A 16083-nucleotide genomic window follows, 5' to 3' on the forward strand; every position below is an offset into this window, starting at 1 on the left:
TGAGAAGATAAAGAACTTTGTATCAAATAAAAATTTTGATTGTCCCAAGGTTAAAAATGGTGTATTTTTTAGTATTGATCAGTATGAATATGTGTCTTTGGTTAAATGATCTCAGAAGATGAAAATTTGAATATCAGGGTTTTTTTCTCCAATATTCTATCTAGTAGTAGTGTGGATATGATTTTGACTATAGTTATTCACTAATAAAATATTTTTATGAATCCATATAAGAGGAATTTTTAAAAATCTACTTTTAATTTTAAAGCAACTACTTAGACCTCTTGGAGACTTAATCTTATAAATCTGAATATTAAAATATTAAAAATAAATTCATATATAATAATTTTAAAACATGATAATTATGTCCAAAATAGTCCAAACAGTTTTAACTGTACATAACTGAACATTAGATTTGTGACAGGTGTTAAAAATTACCACTCTGTTTTAAAGGCATGAGATAAAGCTTGCAGTACGTGGTTTTATAAAACCAATTTTCCTAGATATTTAACTTTAATTTTACACTAATCAGAATTAATGCAACAGTCAAGCTTTATACTTTATAATCCTCTTAGAATATTTATACAAGGCAAGGAAAGAAAAGCAGATTACATGCTCTTGACAAGAAATTTTGACTTATAGTCACAGGATTGATTTTCCTTCAGGGAATAAAGGTTCCTTTTAAAAATAGGAGAATTTAGAATATATAGACAATTCCATTTATTTTTCTTTTCTCAGTTATTGTTTAGCAAGAATAACATAGGTAGGATTATTGACCTTTAAGAAAATTGTATAAAAAGTCATCTTGCCACTCACACAAGGAATCTTCTGTCCATTTCCAAAGGAGGTTACCTGAATCTGTAGAAAGAGCAAATTAAGGCAATTGCAAATCTGAAAAGGTTTAACTGAAAGGGTAAGTGTGACACATTATGGAACCTTTTCACAAACATATTAGAATTAATGTGTTTTATTAAAATTGTTAGAATCAAAAGGTACCTCATCAGTTAAATAATATGAAGCACATAAAGTACTTGGTAGAATGCTTGTGCATATACTTAAGAAAATAATTCTCTTTTCTTGGAGGAGCTACTTATTAAAGGGCTAGGCCAATTAGATATGCAACTTTTACTGAAAATACCACATTTACTACTTGTTAAATAACTCTTGTGGCTCTTATGAATGAAAATACATTAAGACAATATAGAAATATGCTGTATTGATTAAGCTATTTTAAAGATTATAAGGTATTTATCATGTCCCGCTAAAGTAATATGGCTCAAACCCCAAACTATTTCCCTAATGTGGCCAGCTGCTGAAATTGATGTTCAATTCTTTCAGCCTTCTGGTTTTTGCTTTCTGCTGAGCTCTTTGGAATCTATCACATGTCAGGATCAGCCAAGAATTGAAGAGAGTTTATATCCAGGTTTGGGGGGAAACTGCCCTCCCTCTCTTCTTCTTTCTCTGCCTTCCTTCTTCCCTTCTCTCCCTCCTTCCTTCCTTCGAATTTCTCCTTCAATTTATGGTCATTCTGGGAGTCCCATACTCTGTCCTCTGACACCATTAGCCAAAAGATCTTTGGTTTTCTGCTTGAATTCTAGCCACTCTGTGAACTAAAAAAAGATAGGAAGTGTTGGTTAGAGAGTATACTTATGGAGCTTGTGTGGTTATCAGTAATGTTAAAGTTAAGAATATTCAGGTAATGCTACCTCAAGATCATGCTACTTAGTGTTTCCTTTATGGTACTCTCACAATTTAGCTCGTCCATACTCTGAAATTTTTAGATTGAAATTCTTTTCACTGAAACTTTGCAGCTTTATCAGAAATTCATTCAAGAGTTATGTTGTCTGTTTTTCAAGATGGAAATAAAATTTATTTTAATGATTGTCTTTAGTCTTATAATATTTTTAACATTAATATTTTATAATCTATAGAGAATTTGATCCTAAATGTTAATTTAGTATGTACTACTACTACTATTTTTACAGGGGATTAATCTCAATTTCAGAAAGATTAAATGACCTGTCCAGTCTTTTCACTCCAAATCCCACTGCTCTTTTCATCATATAATCTGATAAATCTGTCCTAACATGCTAGTGAGTCTGGTACCTTAGGGAGGTCCCCTACCTAGACAGAGGGACCTCTGGAGAGCCGATAACAATCCAAGGAGTTACTCTGATAATGAGGATTTTAGACTCTATAGCAGCTTGGTGGGATATGTGGGACTTTGGGATCCTCTGAGTTATAAAATGTACAGGCAACTTTCTTTTATTCACACTCAAAAGGATATATAGCTTTTATAACAAAAGTCATGTGGTAGTAAGGAGAAGTCAGTACTGTAGGTCAAAGTCAGTTATGATTAATTAATTTATAAGCATTATATTTAATCCCAAGGAAGTCTTGAAAGTCAATCAAGTGTGACTTAAAGTGTGTCCAGAGTTATAGAATTAATAGAAAATGAGGGACTATGTAAGTAAGTGATTTTGGAGCATTCTCCTTCAATGCAGAGAATATGCCCTACTTCTTTGACATTTTAGGTGAAGTTGGCATGTTCCATAATCTTTGCTGCATGCATTTTATACCAGGATTAACCCACAACCGGCCAGGTTCAAAGCTGACTTCATGCTGACTTGCAGTTCTGGTGCTAGAACACGAGTTAATTAAATACGCAAGCTTATTTGCGTGGTAATAAAAGAGATTTGACACGTAGCTCTATAAATATGTTGCCCAATCTACAAAGCTTATGAGTAAGAGACAGTTCTCCCTTTAAATCTAATTTTGATTGCTTAATTACTTTTCCTACTCTTTTGTTGTTGTTTGTTAATCTTCATCCAAGAATATTTTCTCCCATTAGTTTTAGAGAGTGAAAAGGATGGGGGTTGGGGGGTTGGGAGGGAGAGGCAGGGAAAAAAAAAATCGATGTATGAAAAACACATCAGTTGGTTGCCTCCTACACTTGCCTGAAACCCAAGTATGAGCCCCTGACTGGGAAATGAACCCAGACTGATGCTCTAACCATTGAACTAAACGAGTCAGGGCTTTCCCACTTTTTAAATTTTTTAAATGGAGGATGAAATGTCAAATTAGTGAAAGATATAAGAAATCTAAATGAAAATGATATTAAGAAAGTTGATACATGATAGAAAATTCAGATAGGACCTAAAAATAAGAATGTTTAACATGAGTTTTACTGGTATAAGTAAAAACATCAGCTACGAAGGATTTTATTATATTCAGATTTCTCAAGGGCTATTATTTCTTAAGTTCTTACCTCAAATCAGTTGGTTAGGTGTTATAATAGAAGCTTAAACTATGTTAAAATCAATAAATAATATTTTTATTTACTAGACATTGTGATAATGAGAAAGAAAAGTGATCTGGTTTGCCAATAATTTTTCAAGCAATCTTAACCAATTCAATTAATCTTTCTGGATCTGATTGCTTCTTTATAAAATTTGATTCATTAGATAAGCTCTTAATATCTCTAACACATTCTAAGTATATTATCTTTTTTCTCTTATGAAGAGCTGAGTTTTTAAATTCTGAGATATCACTAAAGCCATTTCTCATATTCCATAATCTTGTAACCAGTCATCTGAAATTATAGCCTTAGAGAGGAAGTGGTGATGGCGATGAAAGGGAAGAGGTCAGCCTGGAAAATAACCTTTTCTTTAAAAATATTCTTCAACTCTAGAATATAGGCCTCTTTGCCAATGAAGACTCATTTCTCATTTGTAAAGTGAAAAAGACTTACTGTTGAATGTGAATGACTTTTCTTTTGGTTGTCCTTTCATCAGTCAGTTCTAGTTCTATTGGAAAGCATGCCCGTGAAAGAAGATGTGTCTATTTTCCTATTTCCCATAGAGTTAAAGTAGCATGTAGAACTCACTAGGAATGGAAAAGCATGATTAGTTGAGAATGGTAATGAAATCAGAATTTGAATTAGAAAGAATCTCTCAATTATGGCCTCATATTTTATGAGGTGTTTAATAGTTAGAAAATGAGGTACTTTGGTAAGTAATCATAAGAAAGATTAACATTGTACCAAGAACTTGGGTTGAAACGTAATGTCATATTTTTCTTAAAACATAAAAGATAAAGATTACTGGAGTATAAAAAGTACCTATTTTTATAGCAGAATAAAAACAATTTTGGCAATTAAAGGTATTTTTGGTTTATTTTTTATTCTAAAAGTAATATATGTATATTGCAAGATTTTAGAAAATATTTAAACTTGAAATGATAGCTAAAAATTTATGAATTATATAAGCAGGTTTCTTTTACTGAAAGTAACTATTATATCAATGCTTAAATAGTAACTAAACTCAATATGTCACAAAAATGGAAAGTTTAATAGAACCTTTACATAGGTCCCTTGAAGAAAGATGATTCAATATTAGTATAACTTTAGTAAATAAATCAGCTATGTCTGGGAAATTTTGAGGAATCTTTTTCAACATTTAAGCATAAAGCTTAAAAAAATATACATTAAAAATATAGAATTCATGCCCATCTCACTTTAAAATAATTTAATACCATATAATGTGTATAACTTCTGCTACAAATGAAGACATGTAATATATGTAATCTATACTTCACCAAGTGTTTCATAACTGTTTTATCTAGGGCCCCAAAGGAGATCCAGGATTTTCCCCAGGTCAGGCTACCTCTGGACAAAAGGTAATTATTTATTCCTGAAATAAAATCATGGTGATATATGTCAAGCATTTAGAAATTATCTTATCTTTTTTGAGACTTTACTTATCAGACAGGGAAGATGTCCTATGTAATAAAACCCTAATATGCAAATCAACTGGACAGCAGAATGGCCTTTGGAATGATGGGTTGCTATGATGTGCACTGACCAGTCAGGAGCAGCTCCTACATTGAGCATTTGCCCCCGAGAGAGAGGCAACGGGCAGTGGCGATTGGGGGAGTGGAGCTGCCCCGAAGGTGGCACCAAGCTGCCAGCCAAGACGGGTGCCAGCAGGGACCACCACCCCCAATTGTCCCACCTGCTGGTCACCTCGAAGATGGCCCTGATCGTCAGCCAGGCCTAGAGACCCTACCCTATATATTGAGAACAGTCTATTAGATTTAAAAATTAAAGCCTGGCATACTACTCTAACACTGAGAAAACAGGATGATGCAGCGATGAAATGCAGGGACTCTGGTTTGCACATTTTGTGATCAGCCCTGATTCTGACACTTACAACTGTGTAACAAAACCAATTACTTAACTTCTCTCTGCTTCAGTTTTTCCACCCAGAAGATGGGGAAAATGGCACTACTGCCTCAGAAGGATCACATTATGTACTACTTTTTAAAATAAGGGCAAAAAAATGTAGCTGCCCATATAACAGCAAGATGCCTTTCACCTGTATGAAAAGTATGGTCACTGGTGCATACAGCCTCCCTGACTGCCAGTTTAGTAGGCCAGGCTGAAGGAACCCCCCTCCCTATGCATGAATTTCATGCACTGGGCCTATAGATGCATTATAATAAAGAAAAAATATTTGATGAATTAAGTAAATATTATCATTAATCTCAATCTTACCATTAATTTTTTTTTAGTATCTACAGTGAACTGCCCTTGTACTACCAGCTAAATTAGGGATGAGTGGGGCAAAAAATTAGAACCAGTTATGATCCTAACCTCAAAAATTTTACTGTTTATATGCATGTACTTACTAATACATAAATTCCAGTGCCATTTCACACCTTTTTGTAGGATAGTTCTATATACTTTTATTTTAAATCTCACAGAAATTGTGCAGTAATCATAATTATCTTGTTTCCAGTTGAATTCAGAGAATTTATGCAATTAATCTCATGGATAATAAATGCAGAGTTAATGATATGTCTGAGTTATTTGACTTTTAGTCTAATATGCTTTTTATTTTATCACAATGCTCTCGAACACACACACATACACACACACACACACACACAAGTTTAGGTAAAAAGAAACTAATGTTTTAAAGTAAAGATAGCAATACATTTTTATTAGGAGGAGCTTACTGCTTTCAAATGCAGATAAATACACAATGAGTCTTAAGGAATACATCTGGAATCTTTATTTAGACAAGCACTTGATGAATGTGATACAATTAAAGGATGTTGATGTTTATGTGGTATATATTCACAAACTTTTAAATCCCTGAATACTTTGGTGGTTCCTGGTTGAAAGCTGATCTTTTACATGGCTTACAAAAATCTTTTAAACTTAAAAAATATCACATCATATTAATGGACTTTACAGATATACTAGTACTAACAAGTAAAAAAAAAGTAATAATTTAAAATCTTAAGGACTTTCTCATCTCAGACGTTTCACTTCTGGTATTTTGAGAAAATGAAAAACTACTGCTTACAACACCCCCAGAGTGATATGTTACATTAGCCCAAATGAATGGTTACAGTGCCTTAGGGCAAACTTAGGTGCCCCTGGTGGCTGCAGTGGCACCTGAATTAAATTACATCAAGGGCCAATAGTATTGGAAGGGTGCTTCTTTATGGCAAAGAGTCCCTCCTTATGAAATATTATGAGTATGATATGAGTAAAGCCACAACTATTGATATGACAGGTCCCAGTGATATGTACTTTAAGATGACAAATTGCAGAGAAATAGATAGAATAGCTTAACCTCCTATCTTTTCTTTCTATGTATAAACAATGCTATCAAATGTGATGATGTGTAAAGTTTGGAGAAGATTTTAATGACAGTTGAGCTGACTGCTGCTTAGGATATCTGGGCCAAATTGTTAAAACAATAAAACATTTCAAAGTGGGAAAAAAAAATCTTAAGGACTTTATTGCTGTAATGGAACTGAGTTCACTGAATCTAAATACTTTAGAAAGGGAGTAGGAATTTAATTGATCCCTTAATTATTACAAGGAAAAATATGCAGTCCAAGAAATAAAAATGCTATCTTTTAAAATATCTACATTTAATTTCTTACTGAAATTTCAGAAATGAGTTCCACTCTGTTTTGGTCACTGCATTAAATAAAGTCCTCAAAGTAAGAATTTAGGTGGCTTCTCTGTACAAAATATACTGTGGCTCAGAATGTGTTCAGTATTTATATAGAATACAGACTGATTCAGCCTGAAAGTGGGGTCTTGGAAGTATGTCAGTCTTTTCTTTTCTTTTCTTTTCTTTTCTTTTCTTTTCTTTTTTTTTTTTTTACTTTTTGAGTCACTTATATATTAATTGTGGATAATACTAAAAAGGAGAACTAAAGTAAGATATAGAATTTAATAGCAAGTTACCATTGAGCTTTAAGTGAAATCCATCTTTGAAAACTAAGATATATTTCTAAAACGGTAAAATTTAAAAACAACTTCTTAGAAATATATTTACATTAAATTGGGTTCAAGTCAGGATATTAGTAATATGCATACAATATGAATACAAATAAAATATAAATATTAAATCGGTGGGTGTATAGGGGCATTGGGAAATGAATTCTATTTTTACAATAAATATTTGGTTAATAATGAAACAATAAAAGCAAGGCAGGGGCTAGACCTTCAGAATGTAATACCCACTAAAGAATATCTCTCATAGTGCATAGATAAGTGTTTAAGTCCTTTTGGGATCTCATGGCAAGCAAAGATAGCTTAAATAATGGTAATTTTTCCTTTCCCATAAGACATGTGAGATATTATTCTAATTTTTCAGATAGAAAAACTTTGAAGGGGAATCAAGTAATCCACCCATGATTAGAGCTAGTAGGAGATGAGCTCCTATTTCCTATAGCAGTTTTCTGTTTCCTCTATCACAGTAATAAATGTAAAATAAACCTGTATCATCCTATTGCAAATGGAAGACATCTGAAATCATTGAGAAGGTGCATTAAAATGAATATTAGAACAAGTGGAAAAGCACTCCATTGCTAATAAGTAGAAACATCCTTTTCTGACTGCTTAAGTTGATGACATATTAAAATAGACAATGCACTAAAAACTAAACAGAGCATAAATAGTCAAGAGGGGGTTTATTTGGATGATTACCTAAGTATTCTTTTTTCCTTCAAACACCATATATATGTAAATAAGTACATACAAACTTTTGCCAGTAAATTGCTGCAGTGGAAAAGGGAAAGCAAGGGAGGTAAGGAAAAAGTGGACCTAGAGAAAACAGGCATAATATTACCACCACCTCCCCCCCATTCCTTTTTAACAGGCTTTTCCCCCCACTCCACCCCTGAAATCATTGAGAAGGTGCATTAAAATGAACCTTACTACCCCAAGATGGGCTGGCAGCCCTCATGGGAGCTGGGGGAGGAGGGAAGCGAGGGCCTAATTGGTGAAGTTTGGTCTGTTGGGCCAAACACAGGGCTCTCCTGGTCATTTTCCACGTAGTTGCGCCTTAGTAGTGTAGTGCCTTTGCAGGGAAGGCGTCCTTGCAGTTCCGCCAGGGGAAGTGCCCCTTTCCTGGGGAACTCCAGAAAGGCAGCCCTGCTCTCCACAGCCCCGCATTATGAGGTACAAGGTTGCACCTGGGAGACCCCTCCGACTGTAGGTCCTTCCCAAAAGAGCAGGACAGATGCTACATCAAGTGCTTGTAGAATTTTAAAGTAAACTTTAGTTTTTAAAACACGGTAAACCTTGGAACAGTGGGATTTGCGGGGGTAAGTTCATTCCAAGAGAAAAGGACATCAGAGAAAAAGGTGCAGGACCACGGAGGTTGGGAAGCACAGTCCAGGTTTTCAGCATTGGATGAAAAGACCCCTAGAGCTTCAGAAAAGCTGTCAAAAGTTCTCAGAAACAACGTGGAACTTGAGTCAGATGGTGAAGATCAGAAATGAATGCAGTTAGGATCCTGAAGCCCAAGATGAAATCCTGTCACAAGGGAATTCTAATTTTCAATCCTCTTCTATGCCATTGAACCTCTGTGTTTTGTTCCTAGGGTGATCAAGGCTTGTCTGGATTAATGGGGCCCCCTGGTGTGCAAGGTGATAAGGTAAGATGCGGATTTACTTTGACAGAAGGTGTCCTGGCTCTAGGAGCTCTTTCTTTCCTGGACCTCATTTGGTAGTTGAGCTTAAAGCCAATGTTTTAAATTTCTTTTCTCAGCAGTAGGAATTAGGATGCTGTCTTAATCTAGGAAAGTGGTGCCCACAAAAGCCAGGGTTGAATGAAAAGGAAAATAAAACCCTTCGGTTAATGATGAGAATGTCACTGGTAGAATATGGAAGATGTTTTAAAATATATTAAGCAAGAACATACTTCTGAAAAAAAAATTTTAAATATATTTTATTGATTTTTTACAGAGAAGAAGGGAGAGAGATAGAGAGGTAGAAACGTTGATGAGAGAGAAACATCGACCAGCTGCCTCTTGCACACCCCCCACCGGGGATGTGGCCGCAACCAATGTACATGCCCTTGACCGGAATCGAACCTGGGACCTTTCAGTCCGCAGACCGACTCTCTACCGCTGAGCCAAACCGGTTTCGGCACTTCTGAAATTTTGAAGTCACTTTTTAAGTTTCATATGTCCAAAGGAGTTACATTTGGTTATAGGTAATATATTTGGCTTTTTTTTTAAGGAGTTCTTATTTTACTAGGTAATAATATTCTGTGCCATGATATATATACAAACATGAAGCCTGATGGGAAGGGTGGAAGTGAGAATAGGGGATGGCTACTACAGTACGGTAGTCACACCTATATGACTAAGCATTCTCTGAAGTTAAAAGAAAATCTAACACAGCTATCCTAATCATTTCATAAAATATGTTGTGTACATTTTCTTGTATATATTCAACTTGTTTCCCCTCAATACACTGAGTTGTTGATTTTCTACAGGGGATAAGGAAGACATAACATTTCTTTCTAAACTATTAAGAGTCCCAGGATATCGGAGGGCAGTATTTGACATTATATGGATGTCTAAATACATATTATCATTAGCTGTGTTGGTGTTTTAGTGTGTCATATTTCTTCCCTCTTGAGAGATTTGTGTTGGAGGTGATAGTCAGGCTCTGGTTACTTGGCTCAAATTCCATCTGCTATTTTCTGGTTCCTGTAAACCTTGGGTAGGTTGCCTAACCTCTCTAAGCTTTAGTTGCCTCATCTTTAAGATTTGAAGATGATACTACCCACTTCATAGGGAGTTCTTAAGAACGTGGAATGAGATAATCCATACACTATACTGCCAGACAAATAGAAAGCCCTTAATAAATGTTAACCATCAGCTATTTATCTGGTTTGGGAAAGGATCCTGACCTTGTTTGTTTTTCTTCAAAACCCCTGCTAAGAGCTGAATTGTTAAATGATGAAAAAGGCTGTGATCTCATGGATAGTTTTCCTCCCCTGACCACAGCACATAACAACACACCATTATTCTTATGGTCCTCAGACTAGTCTTCATCCTAGATGGTAATTAGAATCTGATAACTTTTTTGAGGTTGCTGGTTGCTCCCATGGAGACATGAAACTGCAGAGTGATCATTTCTGACAGACTTGGTCATGATATACAGTCATGAATTTGCTTGATTAATGCTGCTTAGCATACCTCTGACCACTAAGGATATCTCTGAGGAAATTGTACTGATGAAGGGCATCAAACAAAGAAAATCTCATGATACAGAAATTATCTTAATTGTTCATTTGATATTAAGTATAGTTATTTCACCCTAAATAATAACTTCATATGAGAGAAAAACAAACTAATTATTAGTTTCTGAGGTTAGATTATGCCTATAGCTAATGAAATTAGCAACCCAGAAGGAAAAATGCTAAGTAAAAGTTGTATGATTATTATATAGAGGAGGATATTTATAAAGAAAGCTTTAACAGAGTAATGTTAACCACTAAAGCAGATTATCATTTGAAACTTGAAATTGTATTCACTTAAAGCAGAATATGTTAGCTTCCAAAGCCCTCCGCACATAATATATGGATCTTGTCCATCAGTATTTTAAAACATTATGAATATTTTTGTTTATTCTTTATAAATCTAGTAAAATGAAACAACATTAATTTAAACAAAGTGGGGGGAGGATTGTGCATCTTTCACAGACACCTTTTTCTGCAATATGATTTTTAAAACTGGGCTTTTATTGTTAACTCATAGAAATAGATCCTATAGAAATCAGGGATATTGCTATATTATCAATTATCAGCTGTAGCTGAATTTTCTCTAGGGAAGATTTAGTTGAAGGGACTTACAAACTAAATTACTTCCTGGTAAATGAAACATCCATGGTTTACTATGATTTGAAAGTCATTCAGGACAGTGTTGAAATATTTGAGATGATTTTGTAGCTTTTTCTGAGAATGTTTTCTCCTTTTTCAGAGGGTCTATAGTGGGAACTATATACAGATTAAAACACACACACACACACACACACACACACACACACACACACACACATGTATTGCCAGCAAAAGGACATAAGGACTCAATCTAAGACTAAGCTGATTTTCCACGTAAGCAGGCTTGGAACAAGTTTTATCACAGTCTATGTGTATATCTTACTTTGATAGGAATGTACAATAGAAATACATTCAAAATGAGCTTGGTAGACTCTTCCTATTCTTTATGTAAAAGGGGAAATATTATTGGGTAGAATGTTTAGGTAAATTATTAGCTGTTTATGGAATTTACTAATTTTGATTCATTTTTTAACTACCGAGGTCATGCTCAGATTTACTTTCTGCAAACAGGATCTATACTAGTAGAACCTAGAATAACAGTTCATATTAACTATAACCTAGAGACTCCTATTCATTTGTCATTTCAGTTCTAACCCTAAAATGGTAGGTGAATTCTATAGTCAAGATAAGAAGTTGAGTTATTCATGTTGTGAGATATCTCTGATAAGCCCAAGGGAGTTTAAGAGAATTGCTCAGAGTAACTCAGAGTTATGGAAAGATTCAGAGATAAAACTTACTGATACTGAATTCACTGTGCATTTAACTGTTCTATTCATATTATAAGAGATGGATAAGGTACTAAGGTTTTGATTAGTATAAAGTTTCTTACATCTTTTTATTTGATAACTATTTTGTGAATTATTATAACTATGACTACTAATATTAATAGTTGCTATAAAATTTTGTGCAGTGTTTCAGTCTCTCTGCAGCTCTTTGAGATTATGCTACATTCAGTATGTTATAAATAAGTGGAGTATAAGAGTTAAATAACTTATCCAAGGGCACACAACTATTAATTAGTACAGTTAAGACTCAGATCCAGGTCTATTTGACACATGGCTATGCTGTTAATAACTCAGAGTACTGTTTCCTCATTAATTAATTAGTTCATTAAGCCAACTTTTGTTAGATGTGTATTTCAGTATTCTGACCGTCTCAAGAATGTATACAAGAGGAAATAAAAAAAAAATTTCCTGAAAGCTAAGGGAAAAAAATATAGTTTTGGATGACAGATAATGATGACTTCATTATTCTTTTTCTCTGGGAAAGGAATAATTCTAATATAAACCATACTCAAGTAATATTTAAAATGACTGCAAGAAAGTTGTGTAGATAACACTGATGACTCTTGAAAATCATTAAGATAAAGAAAAGATTAATATGAAAAACATTTTGTAAACTAGAATTAATATTGAGTCAAAAATAATAAAGCACGTAAATCAGCAGCAATATTTTCTTTCACTCTTCAATAGTTTTTTGGTTTGCTGCTTTCTTTTCTCTCTTTTATCTTTCTCTCCTGGACTTTAAAAAAAATCATTATTAACTTCTTTAACAAGCAATGTGCCTTCTCCAGATTGGCATGCTACATTGTCTCAATTTACCTACCTTCACATAACTCTTATTTTCCTAGGAACTGAAGTATGTTTCACTTCCCACTAAGTGTCTCAATTTGTGCCAAAAAGCAGATATGTTTGATCCAGAGTGCGTGTTAAATTGGATGGAAAACAAAAGTCAGAATTCTGAGTTGGGACTCCAGATGGATTTTAAATTGGTTTTTAATATAGCTGATCAGTTGCTATATTAATTTTGAAAGTCTGCTATTTAAAAGTGTTAGAATATTAACAGTGCTTTCAGTTGGAACAATTATATATTTTTTTGATCAGGGGATAAGCTAGATGGGAGAAGTTAAGCATATCTTAGAATGAAGGTATAACTCATAGAGCTGTTGTGAAATAATGCACACATTTTTAAAACATATTTTTATAAATAATATATGGCAGTAATTTTCTGCATATCAAAAATACTGACTACTATGGTTTTAGTAATAATTATAAATACTGTGAATTCTTATTCTATTTTGGTGGAAATATTCAATTATTTTAGAAAGTATTTCCACTACATAGAAGTGCACCTTTGCTATGCCCACCAGCCAATTAGGAGTGAGTATGCAAATTAACCTAACAAATATGGCTGGTTAATTTGCATACATGGGCGCTGAGCTGCAGGGGCAGGGCGGGAAGCTTGCATCATCACCATCGCAAAGACACAGAAGTTCCACACCACTCTGGCTGCTCCGGGCCTCTGGACAGCATGGGAATGCAGAAAGGCGGTTCTGGCCTGAGCAAAGGCAGTGCCAGCAGCCAGGGGAAGAAAGGCTCGTTCTTCCACGAATCTTCGTGCATCGTTCCTCTGGTATCTTTATAAAGTTGAAAAGGAATCAAGTGGAATGCACTATGATTTATCAGTCACTCAAAAACTGTGCAGCTTTTCATAATCTGTCTAAAGCAAGGACAGTATGAAGGAGCAACATTAGTAGTGAGTGTTGATGACAACAACAATAAAAGTATATCAGGATTAGAATAACATCGGTGCCTGTAGAGAGAAATAAGGAGAATACTATTTTTTTCGTAGTTAATTCTATATATGGTTCTCTCACCTGCCCATTATCCCTGTGAAAATTTGCAGAGCCATGTTTCATTTGGGGCTGGTTCCCAGTCTAAGTGCAGGACTGACAGGTTAACACAAAGGCTGCTGCTGAGGGGCTATGCTGTCACCACTGTGACCATCTTCTCTGCAAGCTGTCATTCCCACTAATGACAGAGGAAGCTGAGAACAAGGCAGCAGAGTACTGAACTCCCCACAGGCAAGCCGGCGGTTGCCAAAGTGGTGGGATTTGTGGGACTTTGAAAACTTCCCTGTGTCCAAAGATATTTCCTTTAGGCTGGCTCCTCTGATTGACATTCTAACATTAATGATAAATGCATTTGGCTAAAAGTCTCTTAGTTTCCAGAAGTTCTTTAACAATTTTCCATGTCCTCAGAAAATGTTGTCATCTGTCATGTAGCACTATTCTGAGGATTAGTTTATTACACTGTGTTTCTCTGTGAGCCGTAGCTAAAAAGACAATAAAAGCTGATGGGACCAAAGTAAACACCGAGTACTACTGAAAGGTGGTTAGTGGGTCAGTAGGGTGAGGAGCTGGGGACAGAGGTTTGCAACAGTCTGTTTTGTGCATGAGGGAGATATGTGCCAAGAGAGAGGGAGATGTGTGAAATAGAGAGGTTTGTATTATATTCATTCTATGTCTCCTCAACCTCTGCAGTTATTTGGGATCATTCTTCTAGTCCATTTTGTAAAAAATATAATTAAACTCCTTATTCTTATGAATTTAGGAAAGTCATTGCCTTGCCCCAAGCAGTGCTTGCATTACCATGGTTGTTGATTTTTATTTCATTCTGAATTCTTGCTTAGAGTTTCTTTTTTCAGTCAGCTATGACCATCTTCTTACAATTTCTCAATGTTGCCATAGCTTTCCCTGGTTATTTTGGTCAAAACAATATGACAGGCCTTTCTCTGTATGCCTTAAGGCATTGCTTTAAGGAGTCTTGCAGTATAGGACAAACGTAACAGATACCTCATCTGTAAACTAATGTTATTACATTAAAGAAAAGAAAATTTAATATTGGCTTTCAGATGGCAGTACAGTAGCAGCAGCTTAACGGACATATATGAATGATTTAAAAGTCCTGAAGTGCAGCCCTGGCCAGGTGTTCTACTTGGTTTGGAGGTCATCCCATCCACCAAAAGATCGTGTGTTCGATTCCCAGGCAGGGAACATATATAGGTTGCAGGTTTGATCCCCAGTTGGGGTGCTTATGGGAGGCAACAGATCCGTTTTTCCTTCACATCAATGTTTCTCTCTGTCTGTCTGTCTGGCTGTCTATCTTTCTCTCTCTCTCTCTCTTCCACTTCTGTAAAATCGATAAACATCCTTGGGTGAGGATTTAGGAAAAGGCCTTAAGTACAAGGGCTGTACTTTATTCACTGCGGTATCTCAGACTAGTGTCTGGCATATAGCAAGCACCTATCAGTGAATGAATGAACACTGGTGTTTTAGGTTTAATAGACTGTGCCCTTTCACCTGGTCCTAGTCATCATCATTTTTGTTTCCCTATATAAATATAATTGACAGAATTTTTAAATTTTGACAGAAGTTTTTAAAGGTCACAGAACAATTATAACTTTTCCCATTTTTAAGATTGCTTTGCATGGCTTCAGTTTGTATGATCCGTTTTATGGTTCTATACTGCCTTGCAAAGGAGGATGGCCTGCATGTAATGGTCTTATTTATATCTTTTTTACTCCTAAATATTTCTGATTTTGATTCAATTGCATGTCCTCCCCTTTTTTGTCCTGTATACCCACCTATGGATAACATACTTGTTAAAATAAGTATTAAAGTTAAAATCTCTATATTAAAATTAGATTCTAAGCCCCAAATATTATTGGCATTCTTGGTAAGGCAAATTTCTAAGAACAAAAATTGAGACAAAACTATAATTTATTACAATGGGTTTTTAATCTGTTCTAGAGTAGAATTTGTAAATTTTCCTATCAGCTTTTTTTTTAATACATCCATTAGAAAAAAATCTTATTTTATTATTTATGGGAAACGTTTTGTTATTCATCCTATGTTGGTATAGAAAACAGTAATTTCCTTCTTTCTATCTTTCCTTCTCTCTCTCTTTTTAAAAATAAATTTAAGAAAGAGAATCTGACTTATTTCTATTTAAATAAAACTCGTCATTTCAGGTGCTCTTATAGGCTACTGACCAGACTTTGTATTGGCCTCCCTTTGATCAAGTGCCTGTTAGGCTGAGGTGGAGTAGGAGAGAGCTCATGGAGAAAATATCAAGACTGTT

At 34.9% G+C, this 16083-nt stretch overlaps 1 protein-coding gene across 2 annotated transcripts in view; it reads left to right on the top strand.

Annotated features, from left to right (window-relative positions):
- The window catches only part of COL24A1 (collagen type XXIV alpha 1 chain), a 293517-nt gene that overhangs the window by 43138 nt on the left and 234296 nt on the right, over positions 1–16083 (top strand). For both annotated transcript variants that reach the window (XM_036446684.2, XM_045584381.1), the window contains exons 6-7: positions 4621–4674; positions 8910–8963. In XM_036446684.2, coding sequence (XP_036302577.1) covers positions 4621–4674; positions 8910–8963 — 108 coding nt within the window. The remainder of the gene's footprint in view (positions 1–4620; positions 4675–8909; positions 8964–16083) is intronic.

Source organism: Pipistrellus kuhlii, unplaced genomic scaffold, assembly GCF_014108245.1.
Source record: "Pipistrellus kuhlii isolate mPipKuh1 unplaced genomic scaffold, mPipKuh1.p scaffold_m20_p_2, whole genome shotgun sequence".
Lineage (NCBI taxonomy): Eukaryota > Metazoa > Chordata > Mammalia > Chiroptera > Vespertilionidae > Pipistrellus > Pipistrellus kuhlii.